General features: G+C 49.7%; 1 protein-coding gene across 1 annotated transcript; it reads right to left on the bottom strand.

The window, feature by feature from the left end:
• Positions 1-695: 695 nt before the first annotated feature.
• On the bottom strand, positions 696-16,917 carry LOC142485946 (large neutral amino acids transporter small subunit 3-like; the record flags this gene model as incomplete). Its single annotated transcript, XM_075584609.1, has 4 exons — positions 696-2,009; positions 3,703-3,826; positions 4,903-4,976; positions 16,809-16,917. Coding segments are annotated over 4 exons (490 nt in total), but the record flags the coding sequence as incomplete, so codon positions are not given.
• Positions 16,918-18,842: the final 1,925 nt, after the last annotated feature.

Below are 18,842 nucleotides of genomic sequence, written 5' to 3'. Positions count from 1 at the left end.
ACAGATAATTGTTCACCAATAGGCTGTGTTCAATGTTAAGAATAGGGTTGCACAGGTATATAAACTGTGTCAACCCTACAGTTTTTAGTTGTGCTTCTGATACCATCTTGAATGTCACTGGATTGCTGGAGTTGTGCTTCTGATTCCACCTGGAATGTCACCGGATTGCTGGAGAATTGCTAGCTGATACTTCTCCATTCCCCAAACCTAAGTAAGTGTTACCTTCTTGTCTGTTAATTGTACTATATTGCTGTGTTCACCTTATTTAAGGAATAAATTATATTTTATTATATCTAAGCCTCGTTCAGTTCAACCCAGATATTTGGTGTTCATTATATCTTGTCATAAGCTACCGTGACAATTACTCTCACAATATTACTCTCCCACTAGTATGCATTACTCTCACAATATTACTCTCCCACTAGTATGCATTACTCTCACAATATTACTCTCCCACTAGTATGCATTACTCTCACAATATTACTCTCCCACTAGTATGCATTACTCTCACAATATTACTCTCCCACTAGTATGCATTACTCTCACAATATTACTCTCCCACTAGTATGCATTACTCTCACAATATTACTCTCCCACTAGTATGCATTACTCTCACAATATTACTCTCCCACTAGTATGCATTACTCTCACAATATGTTCTCAACTATCGTAAAAACAGTTTGCTGGCGGCATCACAACGTACAAACACATTTTATTCAATCCATGGTTGTTTCATGAAAAAGCCATTCATTTAAACAATATTTATCCTATAACTGCAAAGGACAGAAATCACTTTTACCTAAGATTCCTTTGTCCCACTGCTAATTATAGATAAATAACGAAGTAATTTGGAGTAAAAAGTGTCCGTTTGTTTTCATCGAGTAGCCCGGGACCTGCAGAGATTCATCTCCTCTGTTTCTTTAGCCGAGTCTTATTGGGGCTCATTTGAGTGTTTTTATACTTTTTTCTGGAAACATGGGACCAATTTAACTTGTAATAGGGAGGGCCCTAATATTTATAGACATCAAAGCTTTTTTAACCTTACTAATTAACCTTTCTGCTGAGCTTTATGATAACAAGCATTTTTTGGATGTCCCAGATTGCTGTTGTCCCTTATCTCCTATACAAGCTGTGCATCATCCCAGAAGCGCCTGAGAGGGGTGGGGGACAAACGCTCAGGATGCAAAAACACCCCGGCCTGAGATTAGGAGAGGAATCGTTAACACCCCAGTCCAAAGGTATTTAGGCTGCAAATGTCCTGAGTTGGCGGTGTACTGGCACTCCGGTCCCAAGTAATGAATAAAACAGGCTCAGAAATAAGCCGCAGTTTACAGGGTCCGACATGAAACCATAAAGAGATGGTGCACATGTATCGCTCCCATGCACCATGTCCCGGTCAGGGCACACAGCACTGTACACACGTTGTATCCATGTAACACCAGCTATTTAACATGACTCATCCCTGAGTATGAAAGGAGACTAATAAAGCAGATTATTTACAATGGCTCCTACGATGTTTCTTGCCCCAGCACAAGTACAGGTACAAGTACAGGCACAAGTACAGGCACAACCAACTTTACCAACTCTGAGGGTTACTGAAGGATGGCAGTACCACGCAGATCTGCAGCAGCAGAACAATGATGTAACTGGACGCGTGCCCAGCTGCTTACCATGGCAACAAGTCACCCACTTCGGTCAATTTATGATAAATATATTTTACATTTTCTTTTGCCTCGCAGGATTTCTCCCCCCAGCTTCATGGCACTGATTTTATAGCCGAGTGCTCCTCATTATTTAACACTCTCTCCAGGGGGGTGGTGGCCCTATTAAGTGGTTGTGTCATCTCCTGCTGTTCTATTGGAGTAGTCCGCATCTTGTAGCTGGACAGCGGCAGGGTCCTTATCCTCCATTGCTCCATCTGGAATCTGCGTCAGGTTACGGCGGTAAACAAGTAAATATCCCGGGAGTAAGAATCCAGAGAAAGAAAAAAGTAATAAAGCCAGGTTTACCTAGAAGAGAAAGAAATGCGTCAGCTGCAGAACTGGCAAAGAGAACACAGGACACACAGGGTCTCCTCACCCAAGGAGGACACACAGGGTCTCCTCACCCAAGGAGGACACACAGAGGACACACAGGGTCTCCTCACCCAAGGAGGACACACAGAGGACACACAGGGTCTCCTCACCCAAGGAGGACACACACACACACAGGGTCTCCTCACCCGAGGAGGACACACACACAGGGTCTCCTCACCCAAGGAGGACACACAGGGTCTCCTCACCCAAGGAGGACACACAGGGTCTCCTCACCCAAGGAGGACACACAGGGTCTCCTCACCCAAGGAGGACACACAGAGGACACACAGGGTCTCCTCACCCAAGGAGGACACACAGGGTCTCCTCACCCAAGGAGGACACACAGGGTCTCCTCACCCAAGGAGGACACACAGAGGACACACAGGGTCTCCTCACCCAAGGAGGACACACAGAGGACACACAGGGTCTCCTCACCCAAGGAGGACACACAGGGTCTCCTCACCCAAGGAGGACACACAGAGGACACACAGGGTCTCCTCACCCAAGGAGGACACACAGAGGACACACAGGGTCTCCTCACCCAAGGAGGACACACACACACACAGGGTCTCCTCACCCAAGGAGGACACACACACAGGGTCTCCTCACCCAAGGAGGACACACAGGGTCTCCTCACCCAAGGAGGACACACAGGGTCTCCTCACCCAAGGAGGACACACAGGGTCTCCTCACCCAAGGAGGACACACAGAGGACACACAGGGTCTCCTCACCCAAGGAGGACACACAGAGGACACACAGGGTCTCCTCACCCAAGGAGGAAACACACACACACAGGGTCTCCTCACCCGAGGAGGACACACACACAGGGTCTCCTCACCCAAGGAGGACACACAGGGTCTCCTCACCCAAGGAGGACACACAGGGTCTCCTCACCCAAGGAGGACACACAGAGGACACACAGGGTCTCCTCACCCAAGGAGGACACACAGGGTCTCCTCACCCAAGGAGGACACACAGAGGACACACAGGGTCTCCTCACCCAAGGAGGACACACAGAGGACACACAGGGTCTCCTCACCCAAGGAGGACACACAGGGTCTCCTCACCCAAGGAGGACACACAGAGGACACACAGGGTCTCCTCACCCAAGGAGGACACACACACACACAGGGTCTCCTCACCCAAGGAGGACACACACACAGGGTCTCCTCACCCAAGGAGGACACACAGGGTCTCCTCACCCAAGGAGGACACACAGGGTCTCCTCACCCAAGGAGGACACACAGGGTCTCCTCACCCAAGGAGGACACACAGAGGACACACAGGGTCTCCTCACCCAAGGAGGACACACAGAGGACACACAGGGTTTCCTCACCCAAGGAGGACACACACACACACAGGGTCTCCTCACCCAAGGAGGACACACACACACAGGGTCTCCTCACCCAAGGAGGACACACACGACACACACGGTCTCCTCACCCAAGGAGAAACAACGGAACACAGGGTCTCCTCACCCAAGGAGAAAACGGGATGAACAGGAAGCCAAGAACTCTACAGCCAATCATATAAACTAAATCTACACAGTGACTAGCCACCCTATATACCCTATGTTCCCCTCAATGTTAACATAATCTTCTGTCCTCCTCCTGCCTTGGCTCTTACCCAGAAAGGGTCCCCATGGAGAGGTCCCAGCATCGCCATGTAGAGAGGCTGCTGCAGCAGCGCAAACACAGCACTGATGAGAGACTGCAGCCCTGTGAGAGTGCCAAAGTGACTCGAGGGGAACCTGTCGGAAAGAGAGAGTTTGTTACTGAGCAGAGCTGGGCAGAGGGCAGGCAGTGGCAGAGCGCACTCACAGTCACATAGGCAGGCAGTGGCAGAGCGCACTCACAGTCACATAGGCAGGCAGTGGCAGAGCGCACTCACAGTCACATAGGCAAGCAGTGGCAGAGCGCACTCACAGTCACATAGGCAGGCAGTGGCAGAGCGCACTCAGTTACATAGGCAAGCAGTGGCAGAGCGCACTCAGTTACATAGGCAAGCAGTGGCAGAGCGCACTCACAGTCACATAGGCAAGCAGTGGCAGAGCGCACTCACAGTCACATAGGCAGGCAGTGGCAGAGCGCACTCAGTTACATAGGCAAGCAGTGGCAGAGCGCACTCACAGTCACATAGGCAAGCAGTGGCAGAGCGCACTCACGGTCACATAGGCAAGCAGTGGCAGAGCGCACTCACAGTCACATAGGCAAGCAGTGGCAGAGCGCACTCAGTTACATAGGCAAGAAGTGGCAGAGCGCACTCAGTTACATAGGCAAGCAGTGGCAGAGCGCACTCACAGTCACATAGGCAAGCAGTGGCAGAGTGCACTCACAGTCACATAGGCATGCAGTGGCAGAGCGCACTCACAGTCACATAGGCAAGCAGTGGCAGAGCGCACTCACAGTCACATAGGCAGGCAGTGGCAGAGCGCACTCACAGTCACATAGGCAGGCAGTGGCAGAGCGCACTCACAGTCACATAGGCAAGCAGTGGCAGAGTGCACTCACAGTCACATAGGCATGCAGTGGCAGAGCGCACTCACAGTCACATAGGCAAGCAGTGGCAGAGCGCACTCACAGTCACATAGGCAGGCAGTGGCAGAGCGCACTCACAGTCACATAGGCAGGCAGTGGCAGAGCGCACTCAGTTACATAGGCAAGAAGTGGCAGAGCGCACTCAGTTACATAGGCAAGCAGTGGCAGAGCGCACTCAGTTACATAGGCAAGCAGTGGCAGAGTGCACTCACAGTCAGAGCGCACACACACTCACACAGCGGCGTACATCCCCCCCACAGTGTCACAGTCACAGAGCGCACACACTCACACAGCTGCATACAGCCCCCCGCAGGCCGAGTGGATGAAGCCTCTGACCATCGTATGAAGGACGAATGTGACAAACTGCAAAAAAAACAGGAGAACATTATTATTATTGAACAATTGATCAGGAACCGTGAGGGGGGAAGCATTTATTGATCAGTGCATTGGAATGCAGTTACCCGTTGGGCAGGACTTATTGATCAGTGCATTGGAATGCAGTTACCCGTTGGGCAGGACTTATTGATCAGTGCATTGGAATGCAGTTACCTGTTGGGCAGGGCTTATTGATCAGTGCATTGGAATGCAGTTACCCGTTGGGCAGGACTTATTGATCAGTGCATTGGAATGCAGTTACCTGTTGGGCAGGACTTATTGATCAGTGCATTGGAATGCAGTTACCCGTTGGGCAGGACTTATTGATCAGTGCATTGGAATGCAGTTACCTGTTGGGCAGGGCTTATTGATCAGTGCATTGGAATGCAGTTACCCGTTGGGCAGGACTTATTGATCAGTGCATTGGAATGCAGTTACCTGTTGGGCAGGACTTATTGATCAGTGCATTGGAATGCAGTTACCCGTTGGGCAGGACTTATTGATCAGTGCATTGGAATGCAGTTACCTGTTGGGCAGGACTTATTGATCAGTGCATTGGAATGCAGTTACCTGTTGGGCAGGACTTATTGATCAGTGCATTGGAATGCAGTTACCCGTTGGGCAGGACTTATTGATCAGTGCATTGGAATGCAGTTACCCGTTGGGCAGGACTTATTGATCAGTGCATTGGAATGCAGTTACCCGTTGGGCAGGACTTATTGATCAGTGCATTGGAATGCAGTTACCCGTTGGGCAGGGCTTATTGATCAGTGCATTGGAATGCAGTTACCCGTTAGGCAGGGCTTATTGATCAATGCATTGGAATGCAGTTACCCGTTGGGCAGGACTTATTGATCAGTGCATTGGAATGCAGTTACCCGTTGGGCAGTGCTTATTGATCAGTGCATTGGAATGCAGTTACCCGTTGGGCAGGACTTATTGATCAGTGCATTGGAATGCAGTTACCCGTTGGGCAGGACTTATTGATCAGTGCATTGGAATGCAGTTACCCGTTGGGCAGGACTTATTGATCAGTGCATTGGAATGCAGTTACCCGTTGGGCAGGACTTATTGATCAGTGCATTGGAATGCAGTTACCCGTTGGGCAGGACTTATTGATCAGTGCATTGGAATGCAGTTACACGTTGGGCAGGGCTTATTGATCAGTGCATTGGAATGCAGTTACCCGTTGGGCAGGGCTTATTGATCAATGCATTGGAATGCAGTTACCCGTTGGGCAGGACTTATTGATCAGTGCATTGGAATGCAGTTACCCGTTGGGCAGGGCTTATTGATCAGTGTATTGGAATGCAGTTACCCGTTGGGCAGGACTTATTGATCAGTGCATTGGAATGCAGTTACACGTTGGGCGGGACTTATTGATCAGTGCATTGGAATGCAGTTACCCGTTGGGCAGGACTTATTGATCAGTGCATTGGAATGCAGTTACCCGTTGGGCAGGACTTATTGATCAGTGCATTGGAATGCAGTTACCCGTTGGGCAGGGCTTATTGATCAGTGCATTGGAATGCAGTTACCTGTTGGGCAGGGCTTATTGATCAGTGCATTGGAATGTAGTTACCCGTTGGGCAGGACTTATTGATCAATGCATTGAAATGCAGTTACCCGTTGGGCAGGACTTATTGATCAGTGCATTGGAATGCAGTTACTCGTTGGGCAGGGCTTATTGATCAGTGCATTGGAATGCAGTTACCCGTTGGGCAGGGCTTATTGATCAGTGCATTGGAATGCAGTTACCCGTTGGGCAGAACTTATTGATCAGTGCATTGGAATGCAGTTACCCGTTGGGCAGGGCTTATTGATCAGTGCATTGGAATGCAGTTACCCGTTGGGCAGGACTTATTGATCAGTGCATTGGAATGCAGTTACCTGTTGGGCAGGACTAATTGATCAGTGCATTGGAATGCAGTTACCCGTTGGGCAGGACTTATTGATCAGTGCATTGGAATGCAGTTACCCGTTGGGCAGGACTTATTGATCAGTGCATTGGAATGCAGTTACCCGTTGGGCAGGACTTATTGATCAGTGCATTGGAATGCAGTTACCCGTTGGGCAGGGCTTATTGATCAATGCATTGGAATGCAGTTACCCGTTGGGCAGGGCTTATTGATCAGTGCATTGGAATGCAGTTACCCGTTGGGTAGGACTTATTGATCAGTGCTTTGGAATGCAGTTACCCGTTGGGCAGGACTTATTGATCAGTGCATTGGAATGCAGTTACCCATTGGGCAGGGCTTATTGATCAGTGCATTGGAATGCAGTTACCCGTTGGGCAGGACTTATTGATCAGTGCATTGGAATGCAGTTACCTGTTGGGCAGGACTTATTGATCAGTGCATTGGAATGCAGTTACCCGTTGGGCAGGGCTTATTGATCAGTGCATTGGAATGCAGTTACCCGTTGGGCAGGACTTATTGATCAGTGCATTGGAATGCAGTTACCCGTTGGGCAGGACTTATTGATCAGTGCATTGGAATGCAGTTACCCGTTGGGCAGGACTTATTGATCAGTGCATTGGAATGCAGTTACCCGTTGGGCAGGACTTATTGATCAGTGCATTGGAATGCAGTTACTCATTGGGCAGGACTTATTGATCAGTGCATTGGAATGCAGTTACCCTTTGGGCAGGACTTATTGATCAGTGCATTGGAATGCAGTTACCCGTTGGGCAGGACTTATTGATCAGTGCATTGGAATGCAGTTACCCGTTGGGCAGGGCTTATTGATCAGTGCATTGGAATGCAGTTACCCGTTGGGTAGGACTTATTGATCAGTGCATTGGAATGCAGTTACCCGTTGGGCAGGGCTTATTGATCAGTGCATTGGAATGCAGTTACACGTTGGGCAGGACTTATTGATCAGTGCATTGGAATGCAGTTACCCGTTGGGCAGGACTTATTGATCAGTGCATTGGAATGCAGTTACCCGTTGGGCAGGACTTATTGATCAGTGCATTGGAATGCAGTTACTCATTGGGCAGGACTTATTGATCAGTGCATTGGAATGCAGTTACCTGTTGGGCAGGACTTATTGATCAGTGCATTGGAATGCAGTTACCCGTTGGGCAGGACTTATTGATCAGTGCATTGGAATGCAGTTACACGTTGGGCAGGACTTATTGATCAGTGCATTGGAATGCAGTTACCCGTTGGGCAGGACTTATTGATCAGTGCATTGGAATGCAGTTACACGTTGGGCAGGACTTATTGATCAGTGCATTGGAATGCAGTTACCCGTTGGGCAGGACTTATTGATCAGTGCATTGGAATGCAGTTACCCGTTGGGCAGGACTTATTGATCAATGCATTGGAATGCAGTTACCCGTTGGGCAGGACTTATTGATCAGTGCATAGGAATGCAGTTACCCATTGGGCAGGGCTTATTGATCAGTGCATTGGAATGCAGTTACCTGTTGGGCAGGACTTATTGATCAGTGCATTGGAATGCAGTTACCTGTTGGGCAGGACTTATTGATCAGTGCATTGGAATGCAGTTACCCATTGGGCAGGACTTATTGATCAGTGCATTGGAATGCAGTTACCCATTGGGCAGGACTTATTGATCAATGCATTGGAATGCAGTTACCCATTGGGCAGGACTTATTGATCAATGCATTGGAATGCAGTTACCTGTTGGGCAGGACTTATTGATCAGTGCATTGGAATGCAGTTACACGTTGGGCAGGACTTATTGATCAGTGCATTGGAATGCAGTTACCCGTTGGGCAGGACTTATTGATCAGTGCATTGGAATGCAGTTACACGTTGGGCAGGACTTATTGATCAGTGCATTGGAATGCAGTTACACGTTGGGCAGGACTTATTGATCAGTGCATTGGAATGCAGTTACCCGTTGGGCAGGACTTATTGATCAATGCATTGGAATGCAGTTACCCGTTGGGCAGGACTTATTGATCAGTGCATAGGAATGCAGTTACCCATTGGGCCGGGCTTATTGATCAGTGCATTGGAATGCAGTTACCTGTTGGGCAGGACTTATTGATCAGTGCATTGGAATGCAGTTACCCATTGGGCAGGACTTATTGATCAGTGCATTGGAATGCAGTTACCCATTGGGCAGGACTTATTGATCAATGCATTGGAATGCAGTTACCCATTTGGCAGGGCTTATTGATCAGTGCATTGGAATGCAGTTACCCATTGGGCAGGACTTATTGATCAATGCATTGGAATGCAGTTACCTGTTGGGCAGGGCTTATTGATCAGTGCATTGGAATGCAGTTACCCGTTGGGCAGGACTTATTGATCAGTGCATAGGAATGCAGTTACCCATTGGGCAGGGCTTATTGATCACTGCATTGGAATGCAGTTACCTGTTGGGCAGGACTTATTGATCAATGCATTGGAATGCAGTTACCCGTTGGGCAGTACTTATTGATCAGTGCATTGGAATGCAGTTACCCGTTGGGCAGGGCTTATTGATCAGTGCATTGGAATGCAGTCACCCGTTGGGCAGGACTTATTGATCAGTGCATTGGAATGCAGTTACCCGTTGGGCAGGGCTTATTGATCAGTGCATTGGAATGCAGTTACCTGTTGGGCAGGACTTATTGATCAGTGCATTGGAATGCAGTTACCCATTGGGCAGGACTTATTGATCAGTGCATTGGAATGCAGTTACCCATTGGGCAGGACTTATTGATCAATGCATTGGAATGCAGTTACCCATTGGGCAGGGCTTATTGATCAGTGCTTGGAATGCAGTTACCCATTGGGCAGGACTTATTGATCAATGCATTGGAATGCAGTTACCTGTTGGGCAGGGCTTATTGATCAGTGCATTGGAATGCAGTTACCCATTGGGCAGGGCTTATTGATCAGTGCATTGGAATGCAGTTACCCATTGGGCAGGACTTATTGATCAATGCATTGGAATGCAGTTACCTGTTGGGCAGGGCTTATTGATCAGTGCATTGGAATGCAGTTACCCGTTGGGCAGGACTTATTGATCAGTGCATAGGAATGCAGTTACCCATTGGGCAGGGCTTATTGATCAGTGCATTGGAATGCAGTTACCTGTTGGGCAGGACTTATTGATCAATGCATTGGAATGCAGTTACCCGTTGGGCAGGACTTATTGATCAGTGCATTGGAATGCAGTTACCCGTTGGGCAGGGCTTATTGATCAGTGCATTGGAATGCAGTTACCCGTTGGGCAGGACTTATTGATCAGTGCATAGGAATGCAGTTACCCATTGGGCAGGGCTTATTGATCAGTGCATTGGAATGCAGTTACCTGTTGGGCAGGACTTATTGATCAATGCATTGGAATGCAGTTACCCGTTGGGCAGGACTTATTGATCAGTGCATTGGAATGCAGTTACCCGTTGGGCAGGGCTTATTGATCAGTGCATTGGAATGCAGTTACCCGTTGGGCAGGACTTATTGATCAGTGCATTGGAATGCAGTTACCTGTTGGGCAGGGCTTATTGATCAGTGCATTGGAATGCAGTTACCTGTTGGGCAGGACTTATTGATCAGTGCATTGGAATGCAGTTACCCATTGGGCAGGACTTATTGATCAGTGCATTGGAATGCAGTTACCCATTGGGCCGGGCTTATTGATCAGTGCATTGGAATGCAGTTACCTGTTGGGCAGGACTTATTGATCAGTGCATTGGAATGCAGTTACCTGTTGGGCAGGACTTATTGATCAGTGCATTGGAATGCAGTTACCTGTTGGGCAGGGCTTATTGATCAGTGCATTGGAATGCAGTTACCCGTTGGGCAGGACTTATTGATCAGTGCATAGGAATGCAGTTACCCATTGGGCAGGGCTTATTGATCAGTGCATTGGAATGCAGTTACCTGTTGGGCAGGACTTATTGATCAATGCATTGGAATGCAGTTACCCGTTGGGCAGGACTTATTGATCAGTGCATTGGAATGCAGTTACCCGTTGGGCAGGGCTTTTTGATCAGTGCATTGGAATGCAGTTACCCGTTGGGCAGGACTTATTGATCAGTGCATTGGAATGCAGTTACCTGTTGGGCAGGACTTATTGATCAGTGCATTGGAATGCAGTTACCCGTTGGGCAGGACTTATTGATCATTGCATTGGAATGCAGTTACCTGTTGGGCAGGACTTATTGATCAGTGCATTGGAATGCAGTTACCTGTTGGGCAGGGCTTATTGATCAGTGCATTGGAATGCAGTTACCTGTTGGGCAGGACTTATTGATCAATGCATTGGAATGCAGTTACCTGTTGGGCAGGACTTATTGATCAGTGCATTAGAATGCAGTTACCCGTTGGGCAGGGCTTATTGATCAGTGCATTGGAATGCAGTTACCCATTGGGCAGGACTTATTGATCAGTGCATTGGAATGCAGTTACACGTTGGGCAGGACTTATTGATCAGTGCATTGGAATGCAGTTACCCGTTGGGCAGGACTTATTGATCAGTGCATTGGAATGCAGTTACCTGTTGGGCAGGACTTATTGATCAGTGCATTGGAATGCAGTTACCTGTTGGGCATGGCTTATTGATCAGTGCATTGGAATGCAGTTACCTGTTGGGCAGGGCTTATTGATCAGTGCATTGGAATGCAGTTACCTGTTGGGCAGGGCTTATTGATCAGTGCATAGGAATGCAGTTACTCGTTGGGCGGGACTTATTGATCAGTGCATTGGAATGCAGTTACCCGTTGGGCAGGGCTTATTGATCAGTGCATTGGAATGCAGTTACCTGTTGGGCAGGGCTTATTGATCAGTGCATTGGAATGCAGTTACCTGTTGGGCAGGGCTTATTGATCAGTGCATAGGAATGCAGTTACCTGTTGGGCAGGGCTTATTGATCAGTGCATTGGAATGCAGTTACCTGTTGGGCAGGGCTTATTGATCAGTGCATTGGAATGCAGTTACCCATTGGGCAGAGCTTATTGATCAGTGCATTGGAATGCAGTTACCTGTTGGGCGGGACTTATTGATCAGTGCATTGGAATGCAGTTACCCATTGGGCAGGGCTTATTGATCAGTGCATTGGAATGCAGTTACCTGTTGGGCAGGACTTATTGATCAGTGCATTGGAATGCAGTTACCCATTGGGCAGGGCTTATTGATCAGTGCATTGGAATGCAGTTACCTGTTGGGCGGGACTTATTGATCAGTGCATTGGAATGCAGTTACCCATTGGGCAGGGCTTATTGATCAGTGCATTGGAATGCAGTTACCCGTTGGGCAGGGCTTATTGATCTTTGCATTGGAATGCAGTTACCCGTTGGGCAGGACTTATTGATCAGTGCATTGGAATGCAGTTACCCGTTGGGCAGGGCTTATTGATCAGTGCATTGGAATGCAGTTACCTGTTGGGCAGAGCTTATTGATCAGTGCATTGGAATGCAGTTACACGTTGGGCAGGGCTTATTGATCAGTGCATTGGAATGCAGTTACCCGTTGAGCAGGACTTATTGATCAGTGCATTGGAATGCAGTTACCTGTTGGGCAGGGCTTATTGATCAGTGCATTGGAATGCAGTTACCTGTTGGGCAGGCTTATTGATCAGTGCATAGGAATGCAGTTACCTGTTGGGCAGGACTTATTGATCAGTGCATTGGAATGCAGTTACCTGTTGGGCAGGGCTTATTGATCAGTGCATTGGAATGCAGTTACCCATTGGGCAGGACTTATTGATCAGTGCATTGGAATGCAGACTAATTGATCAGTGCATTGGAATGCAGTTACCTGTTGGGCAGGACTTATTGATCAGTGCATTGGAATGCAGGACTAATTGATCAGTGCATTGGAATGCAGTTACCTGTTGGGCAGGGCTTATTGATCAATGCATTGGAATGCAGTTACCTGTTGGGCAGGACTTATTGATCAGTGCATTGGAATGCAGTTACCTGTTGGGCAGGGGCTTATTGATCAGTGCATTGGAATGCAGTTACCTGTTGGGCAGGAGTTATTGATCAGTGCATTGGAATGCAGTTACCCGTTGGGCAGGATTAATTGATCAATGCATTGGAATGCAGTTACCCATTGGGCAGGGCTATTGATCAGTGCTTGGAATGCAGTTACCCATTGGGCAGGACTTATTGATCAATGCATTGGAATGCAGTTACCTGTTGGGCAAGGGCTTATTGATCAGTGCATTGGAATGCAGTTACCCATTGGGCAGGGCTTATTGATCAGTGCATTGGAATGCAGTTACCCATTGGGCAGGACTTATTGATCAATGCATTGGAATGCAGTTACCTGTTGGGCAGGGCTTATTGATCAGTGGCATTGGAATGCAGTTACCCGTTGGGCAGGACTTATTGATCAGTGCATAGGAATGCAGTTACCCATTGGGCAGGGCTTATTGATCAGTGCATTGGAATGCAGTTACCTGTTGGGCAGACTTATTGATCAATGCATTGGAATGCAGTTACCCGTTGGGCAGGACTTATTGATCAGTGCATTGGAATGCAGTTACCCGTTGGGCAGGGCTTATTGATCAGTGCATTGGAATGCAGTTACCCGTTGGGCAGGACTTATTGATCAGTGCATTGGAATGCAGTTACCGGTTGGGCAGGGCTTATTGATCAGTGCATTGGAATGCAGTTACCTGTTGGGCAGGACTTATTGATCAGTGCATTGGAATGCAGTTACCCATTGGGCAGGACTTATTGATCAGTGCATTGGAATGCAGTTACCCATTGGGCCGGGCTTATTGATCAGTGCATTGGAATGCAGTTACCTGTTGGGCAGGACTTATTGATCAGTGCATTGGAATGCAGTTACCTGTTGGGCAGGACTTATTGATCAGTGCATTGGAATGCAGTTACCTGTTGGGCAGGGCTTATTGATCAGTGCATTGGAATGCAGTTACCCGTTGGGCAGGACTTATTGATCAGTGCATAGGAATGCAGTTACCCATTGGGCAGGGCTTATTGATCAGTGCATTGGAATGCAGTTACCTGTTGGGCAGGACTTATTGATCAATGGCATTGGAATGCAGTTACCCGTTGGGCAGGACTTATTGATCAGTGCATTGGAATGCAGTTACCCGTTGGGCAGGGCTTATTGATCAGTGCATTGGAATGCAGGTTACCCGTTGGGCAGACTTATTGATCAGTGCATTGGAATGCAGTTACCTGTTGGGCAGGACTTATTGATCAGTGCATTGGAATGCAGTTACCCGTTGGGCAGGACTTATTGATCATTGCCATTGGAATGCAGTTACCTGTTGGGCAGGACCTTATTGATCAGTGCATTGGAATGCAGTTACCTGTTGGGCAGGGCTTATTGATCAGTGCATTGGAATGCAGTTACCTGTTGGGCAGGACTTATTGATCAATGCATTGGAATGCAGTTACCTGTTGGGTAGGACTTATTGATCAGTGCATTAGAATGCAGTTACCCTGTTGGGCAGGGCTTATTGATCAGTGCATTGGAATGCAGTTACCCATTGGGCAGGACTTATTGATCAGTGCATTGGAATGCAGTTACACGTTGGGCAGGACTTATTGATCAGTACATTGGAATGCAGTTACCCGTTGGGCAGGACTTATTGATCAGTGCATTGGAATGCAGTTACCTGTTGGCAGGACTTATTGATCAGTGCATTGGAATGCAGTTACCTGTTGGGCATGGCTTATTGATCAGTGCATTGGAATGCAGTTACCTGTTGGGCAGGGCTTATTGATCAGTGCATTGGAATGCAGTTACCTGTTGGGCAGGGCTTATTGATCAGTGCATAGGAATGCAGTTACTCGTTGGGCGGGACTTATTGATCAGTGCATTGGAATGCAGTTACCTGTTGGGCAGGGCTTATTGATCAGTGCATTGGAATGCAGTTACCTGTTGGGCAGGGCTTATTGATCAGTGCATTGGAATGCAGTTACCTGTTGGGCAGGGCTTATTGATCAGTGCATAGGAATGCAGTTACCTGTTGGGCAGGGCTTATTGATCAGTGCATTGGAATGCAGTTACCTGTTGGGCAGGGCTTATTGATCAGTGCATTGGAATGCAGTTACCCATTGGGCAGAGCTTATTGATCAGTGCATTGGAATGCAGTTACCTGTTGGGCGGGACTTATTGATCAGTGCATTGGAATGCAGTTACCCATTGGGCAGGGCTTATTGATCAGTGCATTGGAATGCAGTTACCTGTTGGGCAGGACTTATTGATCAGTGCATTGGAATGCAGTTACCCATTGGGCAGGGCTTATTGATCAGTGCATTGGAATGCAGTTACCTGTTGGGCGGGACTTATTGATCAGTGCATTGGAATGCAGTTACCCATTGGGCAGGGCTTATTGATCAGTGCATTGGAATGCAGTTACCCGTTGGGCAGGGCTTATTGATCTTTGCATTGGAATGCAGTTACCCGTTGGGCAGGACTTATTGATCAGTGCATTGGAATGCAGTTACCCGTGGGCAGGGCTTATTGATCAGTGCATTGGAATGCAGTTACCTGTTGGGCAGAGCTTATTGATCAGTGCATTGGAATGCAGTTACACGTTGGGCAGGGCTTATTGATCAGTGCATTGGAATGCAGTTACCCGTTGAGCAGGACTTATTGATCAGTGCATTGGAATGCAGGTACCTGTTTGGCAGGGCTTATTGATCAGTGCATAGGAATGCCAGTTACCTGTTGGGCAGGGCTTATTGATCAGTGCATTGGAATGCAGTTACCTGTTGGGCAGGGCTTATTGATCAGTGCATTGGAATGCAGTTACCTGTTGGGCAGGGCTTATTGATCAGTGCATTGGAATGCAGTTACCCATTGGGCAGGACTTATTGATCAGTGCATTGGAATGCAGGACTAATTGATCAGTGCATTGGAATGCAGTTACCTGTTGGGCAGGACTTATTGATCAGTGCATTGGAATGCAGGACTAATTGATCAGTGCATTGGAATGCAGTTACCTGTTGGGCAGGGGGCTTATTGATCAATGCATTGGAATGCAGTTACCTGTTGGGCAGGACTTATTGATCAGTGCATTGGAATGCAGTTACCTGTTGGGCAGGGCTTATTGATCAGTGCATTGGAATGCAGTTACCTGTTGGGCAGGAGTTATTGATCAGTGCATTGGAATGCAGTTACCCGTTGGCAGGATTAATTGATCAATGCATTGGAATGCAGTTACCCGTTGGGCAGGACTTATTGATCAGTGCATTGGAATGCAGTTACCTGTTGGGCAGGGCTTATTGATCAGTGCATTGGAATGCAGTTACCTGTTGGGCAGGAGTTATTGATCAGTGCATTGGAATGCAGTTACCCGTTGGGCAGGACTTATTGATCAGTGCATTGGAATGCAGTTACCTGTTGGGCAGGACTTATTGATCAGTGCATTGGAATGCAGTTACCTGTTGGGCAGGACTTATTGATCAGTGCATTGGAATGCAGTTACCTGTTGGGCAGGGCTTATTGATCAGTGCATTGGAATGCAGTTACCTGTTGGGCAGGACTTATTGATCAGTGCATTGGAATGCAGTTACCTGTTGGGCAGGGCTTATTGATCAGTGCATTGGAATGCAGTTACCTGTTGGGCAGGACTTATTGATCAGTGCATTGGAATGCAGTTACCCGTTTGGCAGGACTTATTGATCAGTGCATTGGAATGCAGTTACCCATTGGGCAGGACTTATTGATCAATGCATTGGAATGCAGGACTAATTGATCAGTGCATTGGAATGCAGTTACCTGTTGGGCAGGACTTATTGATCAGTGCATTGGAATGCAGTTACCTGTTGGGCAGGACTAATTGATCAGTGCATTGGAATGCAGTTACCCGTTTGGCAGGGGGGAGGAAACTGTTCAGTTATTGATCCCTGAGTTAGAGCTACGTTACCTGCAGAGGGAGATTATTAATCAGACATGTTACTCCGAAGCCAACGAGCAGGAGGTTAGTGAAGACAAAGGCTCTGGTGGCATTCGTCAGTTTCTGGATGGTTTTAGACCTTCAGGGGGAGATAAAAAGATCAGTCTGTGTTCACCACTGCACCATACCCCCTCTCTCCTGCACCCCCTCTCTCCTGCACCGCACCCCCTCTCTCCTGCACCCCCTCTCTCCTGCACCGCACCCCTCTCTCCTGCACCCCCTCTCTCCTGCACCGCACCCCCTCTCTCCTGCACCCCCTCTCTCCTGCACCGCACCCCCTCTCTCCTGCACCCCCCACTATCCTGCACCCACACCCCCCCTCTCCTGCACCTGCTCTCCTTCACCGCATCCCTTTTCTCCTGCACCCGCTATCCTGCACCACACCCCTTCTCTCCTGCACCGCACACCTTCTCTCCTGCACCCGCTATCCTGCACCGCACCCCTTCTCCTGCACCCGCTATCCTGCACCGCACCCCTTCTCTCCTGCACCGCAATCCTGCACCGAACCCCCTCTCCTGCACCGCACCCCCTCTCTCCTGCACTGCACCCCATCTCTCCTGCACTCGCTATCCTGCACCGCACCCCTTCTCTCCTGCAACCGCTATCCTGCACCGCACCCCTTCTCCTGCACCCGCTATCCTGCACTGCACCCCTTCTCTCCTGCACCCGCTATCCTGCACCCCTTCTCCTGCACCGCACCCCCTCCTCCTGCACCCGCTATCCTGCACCACACCCCTTCTCTCCTGCACCTTCTCTCCTGCACCCGCTATCCTGCACCACACCCCTTCTCTCCTGCACCCGCTATCCTGCACCACACCCCCTCTCTCCTGCACCGCACCCCTTCTCCTGCACCCGCTATCCTGCACCACACCCCTTCTCTCCTGCACCCCTCTCTCATGCACCCGCTATCCTGCACCGCACCCCTTCTCTCCTGCACCACACCCCTTCTCTCCTGCACCCCTCTCTCCTGCACCCGCTATCCTGCACCACACCCCTTCTTTCCTGCACCGCACCCCTTCTCCTGCACCCGCTATCCTGCACCACACCCCTTCTCTCCTGCACCCCTCTCTCCTGCACCCGCTATCCTGCACCGCACCCCTTCTCTCCTGCACCGCACCCCGTCCTCTCCTGCACCCCTCTCTCCTGCACCCGCTATCCTGCACCGCACCCCTCTTTCCTGCACCACACCCCTTCTCTCCTGCACCCCTCTCTCCTGCACCCGCTATCCTGCACCGCACCCCTTCTCTCCTGCACCGCACCCCTTCTCTCCTGCACCCCTTCTCTCCTGCACCCCCTGTCCTGCACCCGCTATCCTGCACCACACCCCTTCTCTCCTGCACCCCTTCTCTCCTGCCACCCACTATCCTGCACCGCACCCCTTCTCTCCTGCACCGCACCCCTTCTCTCCTGCACCCGCTATCCTGAACCGCACCCCTTCTCTCCCTGCACCCGCTATCCTGCACCACACCCCTTCTCTCCTGCACCCCTTCTCTCCTGCACCCGCTATCCTGCACCGCACCCCTTCTCTCCGCACCCGCTATCCTGCACCGCACCCCCTCTCTCCTGCACCCGCTATCCTGCACCACATCCCTTCTTTCCTGCACCCCCCTCTCCTGCACCGCCACCCCTTCTCTCCTGCGCCGCACCCCTTCTCTCCTGCGCCGCACCCCCTCTCTCTTGTACCGCACCCCCTCTCTCCTGCACCGCACCCCCTCTCTCCTGCACCCCGCTATCCTGCACCGCACCCCTTCTCTCCTGCACCCCCTCTCTCCTGCACCGCACCCTCTCTCCTGCACCGCTATCCTGCACCACACCCCTTCTCTCCTGCACCCGCTATCCTGCACCGCACCCCTTCTCTCCTGCACCCCCTCTCTCCTGCACCGCACCCCCTCTCTCCTTGCACCCGCTATCCTGCACCGCACCCCCTCTCTCCTGCACCCGCTATCCTGCACCGCACCCCTTCTCTCCTGAACCCCTTCTCTCCTGCACCCGCTATCCTGCACC

The sequence above is a fragment of the Ascaphus truei genome, unplaced genomic scaffold, assembly GCF_040206685.1.
Source record: "Ascaphus truei isolate aAscTru1 unplaced genomic scaffold, aAscTru1.hap1 HAP1_SCAFFOLD_676, whole genome shotgun sequence".
Taxonomy (NCBI): domain Eukaryota; kingdom Metazoa; phylum Chordata; class Amphibia; order Anura; family Ascaphidae; genus Ascaphus; species Ascaphus truei.
The sequence above is the reverse complement of the archived record's forward strand: the minus strand, read 5'-3'. Positions and strand labels throughout refer to the sequence as shown.